The 16,815-nt window shown below is 37.9% G+C and overlaps 1 protein-coding gene across 1 annotated transcript in view; it reads left to right on the top strand.

Annotated features, from left to right (window-relative positions):
• Positions 1 to 16,815, top strand: part of LOC129001980 (probable chitinase 10) — a 50,415-nt gene that overhangs the window by 13,050 nt on the left and 20,550 nt on the right. The window contains exons 8-30 of the mRNA XM_054429449.1: positions 958 to 1,143; positions 1,832 to 1,951; positions 2,424 to 2,550; positions 3,344 to 3,547; positions 4,725 to 4,790; positions 5,367 to 5,546; positions 5,780 to 6,048; positions 6,272 to 6,499; positions 7,139 to 7,337; positions 8,238 to 8,341; positions 9,185 to 9,398; positions 9,953 to 10,189; positions 10,822 to 11,138; positions 11,552 to 11,747; positions 12,413 to 12,561; positions 12,798 to 12,892; positions 13,081 to 13,184; positions 13,621 to 13,751; positions 14,205 to 14,397; positions 14,503 to 14,682; positions 14,899 to 15,110; positions 15,542 to 15,677; positions 16,054 to 16,196. Coding sequence (XP_054285424.1) covers positions 958 to 1,143; positions 1,832 to 1,951; positions 2,424 to 2,550; positions 3,344 to 3,547; positions 4,725 to 4,790; positions 5,367 to 5,546; positions 5,780 to 6,048; positions 6,272 to 6,499; positions 7,139 to 7,337; positions 8,238 to 8,341; positions 9,185 to 9,398; positions 9,953 to 10,189; positions 10,822 to 11,138; positions 11,552 to 11,747; positions 12,413 to 12,561; positions 12,798 to 12,892; positions 13,081 to 13,184; positions 13,621 to 13,751; positions 14,205 to 14,397; positions 14,503 to 14,682; positions 14,899 to 15,110; positions 15,542 to 15,677; positions 16,054 to 16,196 — 3,990 coding nt within the window. The remainder of the gene's footprint in view (positions 1 to 957; positions 1,144 to 1,831; positions 1,952 to 2,423; positions 2,551 to 3,343; positions 3,548 to 4,724; positions 4,791 to 5,366; positions 5,547 to 5,779; positions 6,049 to 6,271; positions 6,500 to 7,138; positions 7,338 to 8,237; positions 8,342 to 9,184; positions 9,399 to 9,952; positions 10,190 to 10,821; positions 11,139 to 11,551; positions 11,748 to 12,412; positions 12,562 to 12,797; positions 12,893 to 13,080; positions 13,185 to 13,620; positions 13,752 to 14,204; positions 14,398 to 14,502; positions 14,683 to 14,898; positions 15,111 to 15,541; positions 15,678 to 16,053; positions 16,197 to 16,815) is intronic.

Below are 16,815 nucleotides of genomic sequence, written 5' to 3'. Positions count from 1 at the left end.
TTTTTGCAGAGTGTTATGAGCAAAGTTGATCTAAACATGGATGCAATGCTACCTCATGCTCATCCCTCTAGACTATATAACATTAGTAAAAATCTTACTTACTTACTCTTACTCCTGTGGCCACACAAATCCAAGGAGATTTTTGGCCTCGCCAACAAGGTGCCTCCATCTTTCTCTATCTTCTGCCTCGTCCAACTCTGCGCCCAGTCTTCCGATGTCTTCAGCAACCTGGTCATCCCATCTAAATCTCGGTCTCCCCAGTGGACGTCTTCCTTCAGGCTTTCCCCTCCACACTCTTCTTATACTGCTGCCTTCTTCTCTTCTTCTAACATGCCCAAGCCATCTGACTCTCCTACTTCTAATTAAAGCTACAATATCAGGTCTTTTATAAAGGTCCCTAACTCTTTATTCTTTCTAATCCTCCACGCCCCATCTTCCAAAGTTGGTCCGTATATTCTCCTCAGTATTTTATTCTCAAAAGTTATTAATTTTCTCTCTATGTTCTTTGTGAGGGTCCATACTTCCGAACCGTAGAGAAGAACAGGTTGGATTATTGCCAGATATATTCGAACCTTGGTGTTTCTTGACAGGAGTCTGCTTTTCAAAAGTTTTGATAAGCTCCAATAGCATCTATCAGCTCCATTCAATCTAGCTTGTATTTCCTGATCCATCTTATTCTGGCTGTTTATTATCACACCCAAATATTAAAATTCTTCTGTGACAGAAAATTTATAACTCAAACATTCCAGTGTTGAGGTCACATGTTCTACCTAATCACATCAAATGTAATTAGTAAAAATCATTAGCTAAAATGCCAGTAGCTTTTTATCAGGCTTTTTTTACAGTTGAAAAGATACGATTCTGGTTGCGTGTATGCACAATCTGTAATGATATGTAAAATTATCAGTGTAACATACTAAAACTCGATGTTTTAGTAAATAATTATTGGTTTTGCAGGACTACGCTGTCCGTTATTGGCTGAAGCGCGGGGCCCGCCGAGAACAGCTGGTGCTTGGTATACCTCTACATGCTCGTACCTTCACCCTGGAGGAGCCTGAGAACTGGCATGTGGGGGCCCCTGTCACGGCGGAGGGCTGCGAGGCTCCGTACACACAGCAGCCGGGGCTCATGGCTTACTATGAGGTAAGCAAAATGTGAGCTTTTAGTAAATGGTTTGTTGATTAATTGTTTAGAACCAACGTGTGTTCCAATGAGTGTAGTATTTGAATACATTCACTGCAAGTATGTCACTGGCAACCAAATTTAAGTAAGATTCTAGTTATGATCAAAACTTAAAAAGTAAAATCACAAATTATAAAACCTTATTGTGAAACTTCTTTTCTGCTTAAGGTTACAATAAAAAATAATAATAAAATGTAAAATGTATTGTCATGCAATCCTGAAAGAAGTTAGACTGCTGACTCTAACACAATAACATGAAGAATATGTGACTAGAACACTTTAAACCTAAAGAAGTATTGTTTTTGATATTCAACAAAGACAAAAAGAAATTAAACCCCTTATACTGACAAATTACATGAATATAAGATCAATTCATACATTTTGTTGTTAGTTTTAGTACTCATTTGTTTTATTTGTGCTCAATAAATAATAATATAAAACAGTATTGTACATTTATGTTGTAGTAAATTATATTCTGAACTGCAGGAGATTGTTTGGTTCTACTTTTTAATCTCGAAACTCGTAGATTGAATCTCGGAACCAAAACTTGTCCAAAGTTTGGGTGGTTTTGAGATTTGAGTCGGTTTTGACACCTCCACCAGAAGATTCCAGTAGGTGTTTCTAAATCTGTGGTTTATTGTTCTGTAAGGTGTGCGAGATGCAGAGATCCAAGGAATGGAAGAGGTACAGAGACAAGCAAGGAGCTCCATTCATGGTCAAGGAGGACCAGTGGGTCGGTTACGAGGACTCCTCCAGTATTGCTAAGAAGGTCAAGTCAAACACTACTTAAATATAGTTAATCCTTAAAGCTGTTAGGGCAAGGGAGCTTTAGTGATGAGCTCAGTGGTTTTCCAAGTCGTCGCATTTTCCACCACTGACGCTTTTAGCACAGTGATTTGTGTGGCTTAACGCAAATCGGCCTATTGTAAAAATTGCAACTATCAGACCGCAGTAAAACAATGCTACCGTCAGAAAATCACATATTTTAGTACCGGTAAATCAAATTTGTGTGTAAGTATTTAAAACAGTTTTTCAAAGTGACAAGTTTATTAGAAATTTTGAAACTTTAAAATTAAATCATAAGAATCTTTTTATGCAAAATGTATAAGAAATTATTGCAAATTTTCACTTTTGTCATGTCTGTCTTAATAGATTTATGTCTCCATCTTAATTGATAATGATAATAATAATCACAAAAATGAAGTATTTTGATGTTGGTAACCTTGAAATGTGTCCTGTAGATGGAGTATGTCCAAGAGATGGGGCTGGGTGGTGTGATGGTTTGGTCGTTAGATCTTGACGACTTCCGAGGTGTCTGTGGTCCTCCGTACCCACTGTTGCGAGCTGTTAAAAATACTCTGTCAACCGGTGAGCTAATGTAGCAATTACAAGGTGTAACAACATGTAATACTTAATTACAACAATGTCACTTGTACAAATTAGTTTGAATGACAAATTTACTCAATTGTAAACAATGTCAGATTGAATGAAAATAAATAAAACAAGCACTACATTACATGGGAAGTCTATTCTGTGTATGGTCAACTATTAGTTCTTTAAGTGGTGATGTACCTTACATTCTTCTTTTAAGGGGGAAATTGTGATTATCAACTTGAATAGTGACAAACTGTGCTCCTATTAAACACGGTTAAGGGTTTTTGCAAAACATTCTTATTGATTTTTATAAACTGAAGCAGCGGAACTAGAAATCCTTTATCCTAGACCATCCCTCTCATTCCTGATGCTATGCAAAACGTCTGTACAGAACATAAGTTACAATTATTAATTAAAACATCAATCCGTTTGCTACAAATCAATCATGATGTACAGAACAGCACAAAACAATAAAACACTACTGATACAATATACTGGCTGCATTTATTACTATTAATGCACTCTTTCCTGTGATAATATTTATTCAGCATAGAATCCTGTATGTGCAGCCTACTGTATATTACCTGACCTTGTCTAATTGCATGATTTTAAATCCCTAAAGACAATAAATTATGATTATTTGTATATTGTATATATTGCTTACAAAAATGTTCACAAAAACCCGTTTTAAAGTTTAAAAGGTTTACTTGAGAATTAGAGAATAGATCCCTTTAAAGCCTGGATTTACAGAAGATAACGTATTGACTTACAGTATGTTGTTGTACAGTCAAGCTAGGAGTGGGGCCATCAGTGTCGACAGTCGCTGTTGAGTGTGATGGCGAAGGCTACACCGGCGCTCCTGGTGACTGCTCCGTCTACTACAAGTGTAACCACCACGCCAAGCACCTCTACATCTGTCCGCCAGACATGTACTACGACTCGGACCTGGGACTGTGCAACTGGCCGTCGCTGGTCAAGTGTTCTGATGAAGGTACATCTCGTTGATCTTGGACTAAATTGTAGTTCAGTAGATATATACAAATGAGGGGACCCGAGCGCAAATCACTCATTTTAACATAGTTTAAAACTTTTTTCTGAGGCAAAAAGAATAATGTGACACCTTTTTATTTTTCAAAAATAATGTTTGAAATCAAAAGTGCAATTTAGACAGTATAGATCAATAAAACTTCTGATTTACAATAAATTAAATTTGTTGAATTAAGATCTATTTCTTTACTGTAAAATGTGATTTACTTACCTCAATCAGGTTATAATTATCATTAAAAGTAACTTAGCCTAAATTGAAAATCCATTTTCAAAAACTCATGTTTATTATATGAATGTAGTTGAATCATCTATGGGTGTTGTTAGCCTAATTGTTACCTTTTCATACTTTGGTTTCGGAGGGTCGGGTTCGATTCCCGACACACCCACGTGTGTTTGAACCGCTTTTCCAAAACAACATTTGAATGCTTCCTTATGTGATACCTCCAGTAAAACTGCCACTGGCATAGACAATAGGAAAAAATCTTCAACTGAAGGTTCAGCTGTTTAGACCGTTGTAAGGAAAGTGGGTCAGCATCACTGGATCTTTGAAAGTGAACTCTAGAGATCTAGAAATCAATAAAATACTAGGGGCGAAGCCCTACATGAAGTTACCTAAGTTATTTAGAAGTTAATTCCTCAGGCTAGATTATGAGCTTTAAATTGACACTTAAATCTTAAAAGTAGTAAAGTAGGACGGGGAGAAAAGGATTGTTACAGAAAAGCCCTCATTTTATTAAATAGATTGTCTTGCAGTCAGGGTGTGTACCAGGCTTATTCATCTTCTATCCATCCACAGTTCCTTCTCCACCACCTGAAACAAGATTTCAATCTTCTCCTCATTCCTCTTCACTTCTTCTATGTCTCTAGTTTCCTCCTCTCTGCCACCAATCTTCATTAAAACTCTTAAAGGTAGTAGGTATTCACCGTATTGGTTGCTTGAGTTCTTGGTTGTTAGTTAAGACACACAGTCAAGAAATCAGGCAACCATCTAGGTACTGATCCATATTGTCTAAACTCGTTCAAAGAATAATCTATTTAGTGTATGAGATTGTTGTATCTTTTCTTTTATAAATCAAGGAATAAATCGTTGTTAATTCTTATTTCTTATTCTTTCTGTTTAGACACCTCAAGAAACGATGATCAGGAAGATGATGTGGAAAGTGTTTCATCTTTCAAGAAAGAGGAAGGTAATTATAGTAAAGTCAACAATTTTGTTCATTTTCTACTCTAATCATGATACTTTTTAGAAACAATTTTAGCAGCCTGACCCAAACGATGTTCAGAAATAATAAATATTTCTATACACTAAAAATAAGTTCAATACATAAACAATTTTGCCATACTGTAATAAAATGTATAATGTATAAGACCAAGAATTTGTAAATTGAATGATTTTTTTTACTAAAACAAATACTCTACTTGAGAACAAAAAAAACATCAACTGTCATTCCTTGTATAAAGTTAATTTCTGGTGAATGTGAGTTTATGTTTTTTTCAATTATTCCAGACACTTTCCAAAACAATTCAAATTCACTCAATTAGGCCTAGTAAAAAAATTTTCATGATGTTTTGCATCTGAAATCAGATCGTGAACCGTTGTAAAAACTTTGTTGGAAAATATTCGTGATAATTTTTTAAATACCATCAACATTTAGTTATTAAAATAATATAGACTAATCATATTTCTGCCCAACAATGATATTTTAAGTAAACATTTGTACAAATGTTCATTTTGGTTCCTGAGTTATGGTGTTGTATTGCAGAAGGAGCGAAGGTTGTCTGCTACTTCACCAACTGGGCTTGGTACAGGAAGGGAGATGGGAAGTTTTACCCGGAACACGTAGATCCAAGCCTCTGCACACACATCATCTATGCGTTCGCATCACTCGACCCCAACGAACTCACTATCAAGGCCTTCGACCCGATGACTGACGTTGACAACAGTAAGTTTAGAAAGAAAAAATTTAGGGTTATCAAATATCTTAGTAGTAAAATTACATGAAAATCCTTTATTTTATTGGAGAAAAGGCCCTTTCTTATAGTTAATCTGTCAGAGAGGAATCTCAGTAAAATTACTTTGCTACCATACAATTTGCAAAACACATGCTTTGTTTGTAATAAACATAAATAGTTAAATTTATTAACATCAACCTAAAACTGCTCGGTGATTTTTCAGAGTTCTACACGCGACTGACGGCTCTCTCCTCTCCCTCCACCAAAGTGCTGCTTGCACTCGGAGGCTGGACTGACTCTACGGGAGACAAGTACTCTCGGGTAGTCAGCAACGGCAGTGCTCGGCGCGCTCTAGTGTCCAGCGTCGTAGCCTTCCTGCGTCGTAACAGCTTCCAGGGTCTTCACCTTGACTGGAACTATCCCGTCTGTTGGCACTCGGACTGCAAAAAGGGGCCGGAGAGCGACAAAGCAAACTTTGTCAAACTTGTACAGGTTGGTTTGAAACCAAGATGTGGTCTTTAATATTTTTTATTAAAAAGTTGGCGGTGACCTTTACCATTTGCATGTCCCGTGAGCCTCAGTCCTATTTGTGGAAATGCAAACCAAGAGGTAAGCTAATACAGTGCAAAAATGGGGTTACAGTTCAGTAGAGAACATGTACCAGACAAAAATTGTACATTTTTTACTAAACTGACAATTATTATTTTTATTCTAGGAACTTAGAGAAGCCTTTGACAAGGAGAGTCCCCCTCTGACATTGGCTGTGGCAATCTCCGGCTACAAGGAGATCATAGACCGAGCGTACGACTTCAAGGCACTCAGTGAGGCGGTGGACTTCATGAGTGTGATGAGCTTCGACTACCACGGCGCGTGGGAAGGCGAGACAGGCCATGTCAGCCCTCTTTACGGCCAACAAGGCGAAAAGTACCCTCATTACAACACGGTAACTGCCTTCAGTATCTATTATTTAAGGATTTTTAGGCTATAATGGCTCTAGGACAGGTTATGAGGATATTTAGGACTATCTACAGACCTTACTTGGTGGAATAAAATATGGTGACTTTGGAAAACCACTGAAAAGGCAGTCCAGACATGTTAACAAGCATACCTATGGCTACAGAATTTGTCAAATATGTAATATTTATATTATGTTACACCTTAATGTTTGTAAATAATATTGAAATAAAGATTTTATTGATTGATTGATTTGTGTGGGTGTGTTAAATGTTTCGAGGACCTCAATATGTGGAGAAGCTTGTTATTTTTGACAAGGCTCTGAAGAATGCAAAATATTCACTGAAACAATTGTTGTCCACTCTTAGAGCAGGTTAAGGAATCACTCGACAGAATCGAGGTATAATAACCTCTCATTTATAAAAAAAACAATAAATGTGTAATGTTTTTTGATGCTGTAGTTACCTCAAAATGGGGTACCCACTAACATAGCGACAATATCCTCTATAAGTTCTATGTATACTTATAGGATGTTCCACTTTCCTTATCGACTAAGTAACTTTGCATTTAAATATATTTTTGAGGTGAAGGCTATATTTCTGTAACGCTAAATGTTGGTGACTTGTAGGATTCGGCGCTGAAGAACATGGTTGAGCGTGGTGCGGACAAGTCCAAGCTGGTGGTGGGAGTGCCTCTGTACGGACAGTCATTCACCTTGGACGACCCCAAGGACAACGGAGAGGGAGCCAAGACTATCTGGCCGGGGGACGCAGGGGAGTTTACACAACAACCCGGCATGTTGGCGTACTACGAGATATGCAACAGAGGTGACTGATGATCTAATTAGCACTTGTTACAAGTTAAGTTTCGTGTTAAGTGCAACTTATGTTGATTTAGAGATTGTACCGGACCTTTTCACATCAGGTAAAAGCTAAATTTTTACAATGACTCGGGAACGTAATTTTGTCGTCAGGTGAAGTACCTATGATTAAATTCCAGCTTGATAATTTTTCAAGATTTTTTGGTGTACTTTCTCACTTGATTATGTGATCAGATTCCAAATCCCAAAACGTTACAGAAACGTAGCTTTATACTGATCATCAGTGATCGTGATGGAAAACAGGAGACAAAAAAATTGTATTCTTGGCCCCTTGGCTAAACTAAAAACTGGCTGGACCAACTAGCAATGAAGTTGATGATTGCCTTGGTAGTTTTCTTTGGAAAAAAGAGGTTGCAAGCCTTTTTTATCTTTGCATTTGCCTGTCCACATGATTCAAAATCCTGTTTGTGGAATGTATCCAACAAAGCAGGAGTCCGACTAGAGTCGGACTGTACTGATAAAATATTTTGGCAAGTACCATGATTGGAATCCACGACATTGCTGCCATAGTTATGTTGTTCGTCGTGCTACCGACTGAGCTACTGTCTCACCGTAAAAGTCAGCAATAGTACCTTTGCTCTTTAACTAATGGGTGCTTGCATGAGTGTTTCTGCAAAGGAGGCAAACCACAGTTTTTTTACTAAAATGTCAACACAACTACTCTGCAAAATTGAGGAATGATAACATGAGAATATGCAGTATGTTGTGTATGTGTTATTTAGATACTTAAAACCAGAGTTGATTCATACATGTCATGTCATGAGAAACAAAATTTGAGAAACAAAACAACTAAGATTTGAAACGTTTCAAAATACCCTTTTAACAGTTTTTCAAATTATGTTCACAGTGAACAAACGTAATTGGAAGGAACACACAGGAATCGCAGGTCCTTATGCAACATTTGGTGACCAATGGGTCAGTTACGACAATCCCACATCGCTTAAGAAAAAGGTAAAATAAATAAGTTTATTTATAAATATACATACATGAAATAGGGTCTGGTTATTTGACAGTTAAAGTTTGTATGTTTCAAATGTCGAGTTTAATTTAAATTCTTAATGGATCAAGACAGTAATGCCTGATTTCAGAGTTTACTCATAGCTAAAGGACTACTTGGATTATAACCCAAGGACTGGGTCTAGGAATGACTGAGCAATTCTACAATATTCAGTGCTTGATGTAGTGTTTCATATTGTTTGCTGATTATTAAATTAACTAAATTCGTAAAAAAATAATTTCTTCTCACAAATTATTCCCAGCATATAAAATGAGTCTAGATTTGAGCAAAAAACTTACTAATTCAATTTTCAGAGAGAAAAAATTAAGAACATCGCAATATCACGTTTTAAAATTAATATCTTAAGGATAATTGTAGGTTAAGACATATAACCGATGAACAGTACACGTTTAAAAGGTTACATGCATTGCATATTGATTTTGACCATTCACAATCATCAGGTCCACTTGTAGAGTGTGTAAGTGGAATATGTATTGACTAGTGTTGGACGACACACCATTGTGTATAATGCTCATCAAGAAGTTATTTAAAACATATCTAAGATAATGAACTGTTTCAAGCGTTATTGCTACCGTTTCCCCTTTGGATTTACTGGCTGACTAAAGAGGTGTGAAAAATAACTGTTCTCTGTAGGAACAGTTATTTTCTGATTTTTCAAATACCCATAGAATTAACAAATACTCTGAACTAACAAATACTGTACCCTCCAAACCAACAAAAATCTCTGAACAAACAACTAACCTCTGAACTGATGAATACACTCTTAACCTACACAGGTAGACTATGTCAAGTCTGGTGGATACGGAGGCGTGATGGCTTGGACGTTGGACTTGGACGACTTCAACAACCAGTGCTGCGGAGGGACGTTCCCGCTGCTACGAGCCGTCAACCTGGCCCTGGGCCGCAAGGTGGAGTCGCCTAGTGGAGGTTGTGGTCGACCGCAGCCTTCAACCCCTCCCACTGTGGATCTGACTGTCACCCCAGACACGGGTAACCCATTTCACAACTGTTATTGAGTGTGTACTTACACCGTTAGCAGTTTTTACGTGTTTTGTAAGGGAACATTCGAAAAACCATGGTATTGATATCTTACATTAACTCTTGGTTATATGCCATCATTAATTAGCTCAGTGACACTTGAATTCCGGATGTAGAATCAAACCTATTGTATTTAAGTCTTCAATTTGATTTTTCTACTAGAGTACGTGTTTCAATCTGTGAGTAAGGGCCATGATCAGCTCCTCAAATTACTATGTTTATTGTTACTTCGAAACTGATATGGCACAAAGATAAAACCTTGTGTTATTCACAAGAAAAATAGGATAGAAGACTCAATTAAAATACATATTGGTAATTCAGCACATGCTACGAATCTGACATCAAGAATCGTACTATGCTTAGGATCCAAAATCCAAACAATATTACTACTCGCAGGTGAAAATAAAATATGTACAAAATGGCCAAATTTGTGAGATATAAGTGTGACTTTGGTCACACATCTACTAAAGTGACAACTTATTTCTTACATTATATACTTTCTTCAGGAGTTGCTGGACTACCAAGCACAACTGAACATGTTCATGAACATCATCCGACAAGACCTACAACAGAACACGTTCACGAACACCCAACCACAGAGCACGTTCATGAACACCCCACAACCGCTTCTACCACAACAACCGTGGCTTCTACAACCACAACCGTGGCTTCCAGCACCACAGAAGAAGAAGAAGAAACGGTCGACGAATTGACAGAAGAGCCAGAAACTGAATCTTCAACATGTAATTCACATTTTTACTGTAAAAAATATTTAAATGGAGAATGAATCATTGATTAGTCATAGTTGGTTAGTTATAGTTGAGTTTTGTTCAATGTTTAATGGACCAAAAAAGACAACAAGTTTTTTCCAGTAAAAAAATGAATCCAAACTAACAGTGATCCAACTACTAAGCTATTTTTTAGAAAAAAATATTTGGTCATCCTTATATTTTTTCAAAGTAATGCTGTTTTAAAATTTTAAATTTTAGCTTTATAAATAGAAAAGTAAGTTGTAGGTTGGTTACTTGAATATATTTCTCTTCTTCCTTAATGTGATCCTAAAGCAAATGCTTTTTCCTAAAATAAGAAGTTAGTGCATTTTTATTTTTTGTTTTTACTAAAACTTTAAAATTAAATTTATGAAATCCAGGGGGGTAATTTAGAGACAATTGAATGTGAGTATAATGTAAATCAAATAGAGCTCTTAATCATTGCAGGGATAAGTTGAAGGAGGGGGTTTTGAACATCATTATCTGGTTTTCGGGCCAAGATGCTACCTCTGCTATGATGAGCGGTCAAATTGATTATATTATATAATCTGATAACAAAATGCTGAAAATACCTTTGTGTTATAACTATAACTTAAACTTTCCAGCTTCTTCGACAACTTCACCGTGGTGGGTCCCTACCTCAACTTCCACAAAACCTACACCGCCGTGGTGGCCCCCTCCCACTAAACCCACCACTAAACCTACCACAAGACCCACCACTAAACCTACCACAAGACCTACCACTAGACCTACCACAAGACCTACCACAACTCGTAGACCTCCCACCACAACTGTGTCGACCACACCTGCCCAGTGGTGGACAGACAGACCAACCACAGAGGAAGAGATCGATGAAGAAACCATTGATGAAGTTGTTCCACCAGAAGAAACCATTGAGGAAAATCCGGAACCCCCAGGCACAGTGAGTTTATGTCGGGTGTTTGTGTTTAGAATATTTTAGTTTAGGAGAACTAACTGGTAGATTGGTGAACATTTCATTTGTATCTGCCTTTTTTAATGTTGAAACTTAATTTATGTGTATGAAAAGGATTGTCTGGAAACTATGCTGAATTTGTACTTGCTTTACTATGCCTTGAAGACTGATACATTGGAATAGGTTATTGTACCTCTTGTCTTCGAGTCTTTTTGAGATTTTAATGGATAACTAGTTTTGGTCTATTGACCCATTCAAATCCAATACCTAATTGAAGAGAGTTTATAAGTTTAATGCAAAAAACAATTATTTATCAATAGGTAGTGTTTTGCAAATATTTTACTTTTTATTGTTAATCCCAGAGAATGGTTCTTCTTGTAACAAAGATGAAATGTTTATAGCAACCAATAGTACAGCCACCTCAGACACTCCCCGCCACCTGTACGACCGGAGACTATCTCGCCTCTACGGAGAACTGTAACGCCTACTACCGTTGCATTCTGGGAGAATACAGACTACAACACTGTGCCGGCTCTCTGCACTGGAACAATAAACTGCAGATATGCGACTGGCCCGATCAGGCTATGTGTACATCAGGTAGCAACACCACTTAGACATCTTTACCTGAATATAAGTAAAGAATGAGTGTAGAACAGAGTGAGAGGATATGTAGCACTTTTACAAACTAGTTTTTTTCTTTAGCCCAGATCTTCTAAGTTCGATAATCAAGGATATCTGGGTCCAGTTTCAAACGATTAAAAATCTACCGACTTCTTTCAGAATTGAACTCGTGACCTGATTACCGTGCGAGCATGTGATAGTTGAGCACTGACTGAGCTATCCAGTGTAGAGAGTCATAGGATTTAATCATCTTTGATTAAATCGTCACCTTTTAAAGAATGAAAAAAAACATTGATCGATAACATTGATTGAAATATAGGAGATTCAGAAACACAATGAAGCAGGACATTTTCTATCTTTTTACTATACATGAACCTAGCGAAAATTGATTCCAGGCAGAGATAGTGTTCAGAATATGACTGCATTAACTTAACACTATTTGACAATTTCATATCCAACGTAATTGCCATTCAACAACAAAACTGTTGAATCTTGAATCATAAACATATAAATAGTTTAAGCCTGAAGAAGACAGTTTTGCTGTATGCTATCTGTAGATTAGCATTTGCAGATTACACCTATTAGTGGTCCAAACCAAAGGCTTTACCATTATAAGAAGTATCACATTAACTATGTTACAGGCTCACAGAATGCTCCGTCCAAACCGACCTCACCCACTAGCACAGAGCGACCAGAGGAGTGGTGGACCCATCCGTCAACCACCCGGCCACCCAACTGGTGGACCCATCACCCGCCCACTGTGGAGTCAACCACCTCCTCCCAGACCCAGGTATACCCAGCCACTGAGTAAAACTATCAAACTACACGGAGTTTACAATTTTACTTTCCACAGCATTTTCAAGATGTTCTCTTCAACAATGCAGTTTTGTTTCAGAGTTTGTCGTCAGTGATGACAGTGATAACAGTATAAAAATTGTTTAATCATATTATAAAATCAATTCCTATTTACTATGACATCTTGTAGTGAGTATTGTTGATAAGTTGTAACTTTTATTTCTTGTCCAGGGTCCGACCGACTGTATCAACGGACAGTTGTATGAGAAGCCAGGGAGCTGTGATAAGTTTTACATCTGCGTCAATGGTCAACTCATCCAGCGCAGGTTAGAAAACGTACAAAAAACTTTCTGATCATGATCTGTTTCATTCACTAAGACCCCACGGCCCTCTTTTGGGGTAGTACATGTAAAAACGTTTTATATTTGAGTTCTTTGGAACCTTTGTAGCAATTGGCGCTATGTGCCACCTTTTTTGTGAGTAACCTTTTGACTGTCGATCTGTGCATGTGTAGGTGTGCGCCGGGTCTGCTGTACAACTCCGTACTAGGAATGTGTGACTGGGCAGCGACTGTGGACTGCCTCGACACTGGCAACAAGGACAAGTACAGACAAGACTGTAAGTATCTTAGTCAATAAGCAGTTGACTAACTTTATTTATATTACAAATTCATTTTTAGAAAAGGAAATCAATTTTGTTTGAAAGTTTGATGGATGAAAATCACTTAATGGTGACTTTAAGATGTAAATTTTTCCCATTATATGAGCAAAGCAGGCATTTAATGGCTTATTTGAATTCAGCTTTGAGTAGAAGAGAGGAATTTTATTTCTACAGTTCTCGTCACTTTGTTGTTCAAGTTCATTCAAAATAAAGGGTGCTATAACTAACAATTTGTCCTTTCAGTTTGAATTGTAAAAAAAAAAATGATGATGCGTTGGTCAGAAATAAGCAATTTAATTTAGCACACTCTGTGGATCAATCCAATTCCATTTTTATTCTAAAACTAAACCGAATGTCTGGTAGTGTTAATTAAGACACTGACTCTGTCCGATAGTGGTGGAGAAGAAGGAGCCGTGTACCAAAGGTCAGTTCAGACCTCATCCGACCAGCTGCAGCAAGTACCTTCAATGTCACTGGGACACCTACGAGACAATGACCTGCTCTCCGGGGCTCCACTGGAACCAGGTACACGGCAGACGACAGACAACTGTATCATGCAGTGGTGAATCGTGACAGTTTTTATTGTGACTTTGTATCCATTACTTGAATTAGTTTTATCAGTTTAGTTTGGTTACCTTAAATTATGAAGTGACAATTCAGTAAATTACACTTTTAACTATGACAATTAAAATTTACTTTAAAGCGTTTCTTGTTGAGTAGTGTCGGATCAGACTGTTTTCATCACCTGCGGGCCTAGATGGACAATGCCCTTTATTTAAATTTACAGTAATGTGAAACCTGAAATGTTGATCAAGAGTGTTGTTTACTCTTAAAATTTTTTATAGAAATTTTCCTTGTCTATTTAAAATTTCTTTTTGCTACAAACAATAAAAAATACTTTATCTACATCTACCTAATGTATTGTACAAAAAATGCTGCAAATCATATTAATGCTCACTCATAATTACGTTGCTGCAGAAAACAAAGATATGTGACTGGCCGCGTAACGCAGGATGCCAACACAAGACTGACATCGATGAGGAGACGACCCCGGCACCTTCCACGACTGAGTGGACGTGGACTCCGGGACAAGAGGGGCAATGGATGCCTCCTACCAAACCTCCCCCCACCACCACCACCGAGGGAGAACCTTACGAGCACCCGCTGTCTGGTGAGTAATGTCAGCTGATCAGTATTTCACTGCTTCATTGTCGTTTCATTGTGTCTTCTGGATTTTTTTCGTTTCTCCATCACTCACATCAACTGTATGTTGTAGGCTACTACAAGGTGGTGTGTTACTTCACCAACTGGGCATGGTACCGCCAGGGTGCTGGCAAGTACCTGCCTGAGGACATTGACCCCGACCTTTGCACTCACATCACGTACGGCTTTGCCGTGCTGGACTACGAGAACCTCATTGTCAAGGCTCATGACTCTTGGGCCGACTTTGACAACCGTAAGTCTCTCCATAATAAAGCAAAACAATTTAACATGTTTTGCATTAATAATAATAATTTATTTAGTTGGTGTTATCTTCAATTTAACTAAAGTTGTGCACATGCTTGACCTCCATGGCCACTAAAACCTCTAGATACTTTTGGCCTGGCCACCAAATTGCATCCAGTATTTTCAATATGTATTATTTTAAAGACTTCCACGTTATTGTCTGTAGACTTTTACGAGCGAGTGGTGGCATTCAAGAAGAAGGGCATCAAAGTGTCTCTCGCTCTCGGAGGATGGAACGATTCTCAGGGAGACAAATACTCTCGTCTGGTCAATAACCCTGCAGCCAGGAAACGCTTCATTGAACATGTCATTCCCTTGCTGCAGAAGTACGGCTTTGACGGTCTCGACTTGGACTGGGAATATCCCAAGTGTTGGCAGGTAATATATATTAGTATGAATTATTTAGAATTTTGATGTTTGATTTGGAATAATGAGAGTGAGCATAGAATAGGTGCTTTGAAACATCGTAGCAAGCTAGCAAATTAAACTCTTACCCTTACTTACTTACTCTTACTCCCATGGCCATTTGTACCCCAAGTGGTACTTGGCCTCACCAACACAATGCCTCCACGTCGTCCTGTCTCCTCATTGACTTCCATCCTGGCCACATCTTTCTTTACTTCACCTGTCCATCATTTCTTCGGTCTCCCTCGTGGTCTTCTCCCCAGTAGATCACTTTTCCATATATGATATAATGTGCTTGTTGCTAAAAGAGAGGAACTTTTAATGATGTGGCCCGTCCAGCAAAGCTCTTACTGTTACGGGCGAGTAATCAAGTAAGAATATGCTAAAGACCATGTGATTTTCAGGTGAACTGTAACCAGGGACCAGACTCTGACAAGGAGAACTTCAGCCGCTGGGTGAGAGAGCTGAAGAATGCCTTCAGACCTCACGGATTGCTTCTGTCAGCCGCAGTCAGTCCTAGCAAGACCGTCATAGACGCTGGTAAGCATCCGTTGAAAACTATTAATGGTGGTATTGATTTCAATACTAAGTGATTTTTCTACCCGTCCATTAATCAACTACTCCACTTCTGATTCCTTCATTCCTAACTCTATTCTACCGCGTTTTGCTCTTTAATAGGCCTCAATAATTTAATTTTGCAAATATTTAGTCTGCTTCAAAATGAATTTTATTCAAATTATGTTTGTTTGTTGTCAATTTCATGCTCTTGTTGTAAAACTAGTTTTCAACACAGATTGTTACATCCTTTTTCTTAATCTTTCTTTTTGTATATTAGAAGTTACCTAATCTACAAGTGCAGCCTGGTGTTTCCTAAGAGTAAATAATTAAGTATAGTATGACATAACGTGCTGCGCAGGTTACGACGTGAAGACCATGGGAGAGTGTTTGGACTGGATTGCCGTGATGACTTACGACTACCATGGACAGTGGGACAAGAAGACTGGACATCTAGCGCCCATGTACGAACATCCAGATGACGACTTCTACTACTTCAACTCTGTGAGTTCTGGTATAATGTTTCAGGTTAAATTTTACATTGCAATTGCTTAATGGGTTGCTGTGCTTAACAGTAGTCTCATGACAAAACACCCTTTTTGCACTAACGTTCTTTGCTAATGCACTTGATAGTTTTCGATATCATATCACCTTTCAATTTTGTTCAATAAATTGAGAATGTCTTACGTAATCCTTTCATTAAAGGGCATATACACTGTACAGTACAGTTTATTCAGCAAGTTCACTTTAAAAATTATTTTTTAATGAATTTATTTTTTAAATGTTAGAAGTTATGGAGATAGTAGCGAGGGGTGAGTCGGTTGCTCAGTTGGTAGCGTCACAGACTTTGGGCTCAAGGCAGCGATGTTGTGGGTTCGGATACTGGTCATTGCCGCAAACATCAGCACAGTTTACCTTCTTACTATACTGGCTCACCCCTTGCTTTGCTAGATACGTTCCACGCACGGGCAAATAGTCTATGTGGACGGGCAAATGAAAGGTTAAAAGAGCCTGCCAACCTCTTAAAAAAAGATGTTTTGATTAAGAGTAGAATGCAGATGACTAAAAAGGTTTTGGTTGTTGATGGATGTTAAAGTTGCAGACAATTATTGTAAGACTACGA

Source organism: Macrosteles quadrilineatus, unplaced genomic scaffold (assembly GCF_028750875.1).
Source record: "Macrosteles quadrilineatus isolate MER2022 unplaced genomic scaffold, UCM_ALF_1.0 Scaffold_9__3_contigs__length_116548681, whole genome shotgun sequence".
Taxonomy (NCBI): Eukaryota; Metazoa; Arthropoda; class Insecta; order Hemiptera; family Cicadellidae; genus Macrosteles; species Macrosteles quadrilineatus.
This window is presented reverse-complemented; position numbering and strand designations above follow the sequence as displayed.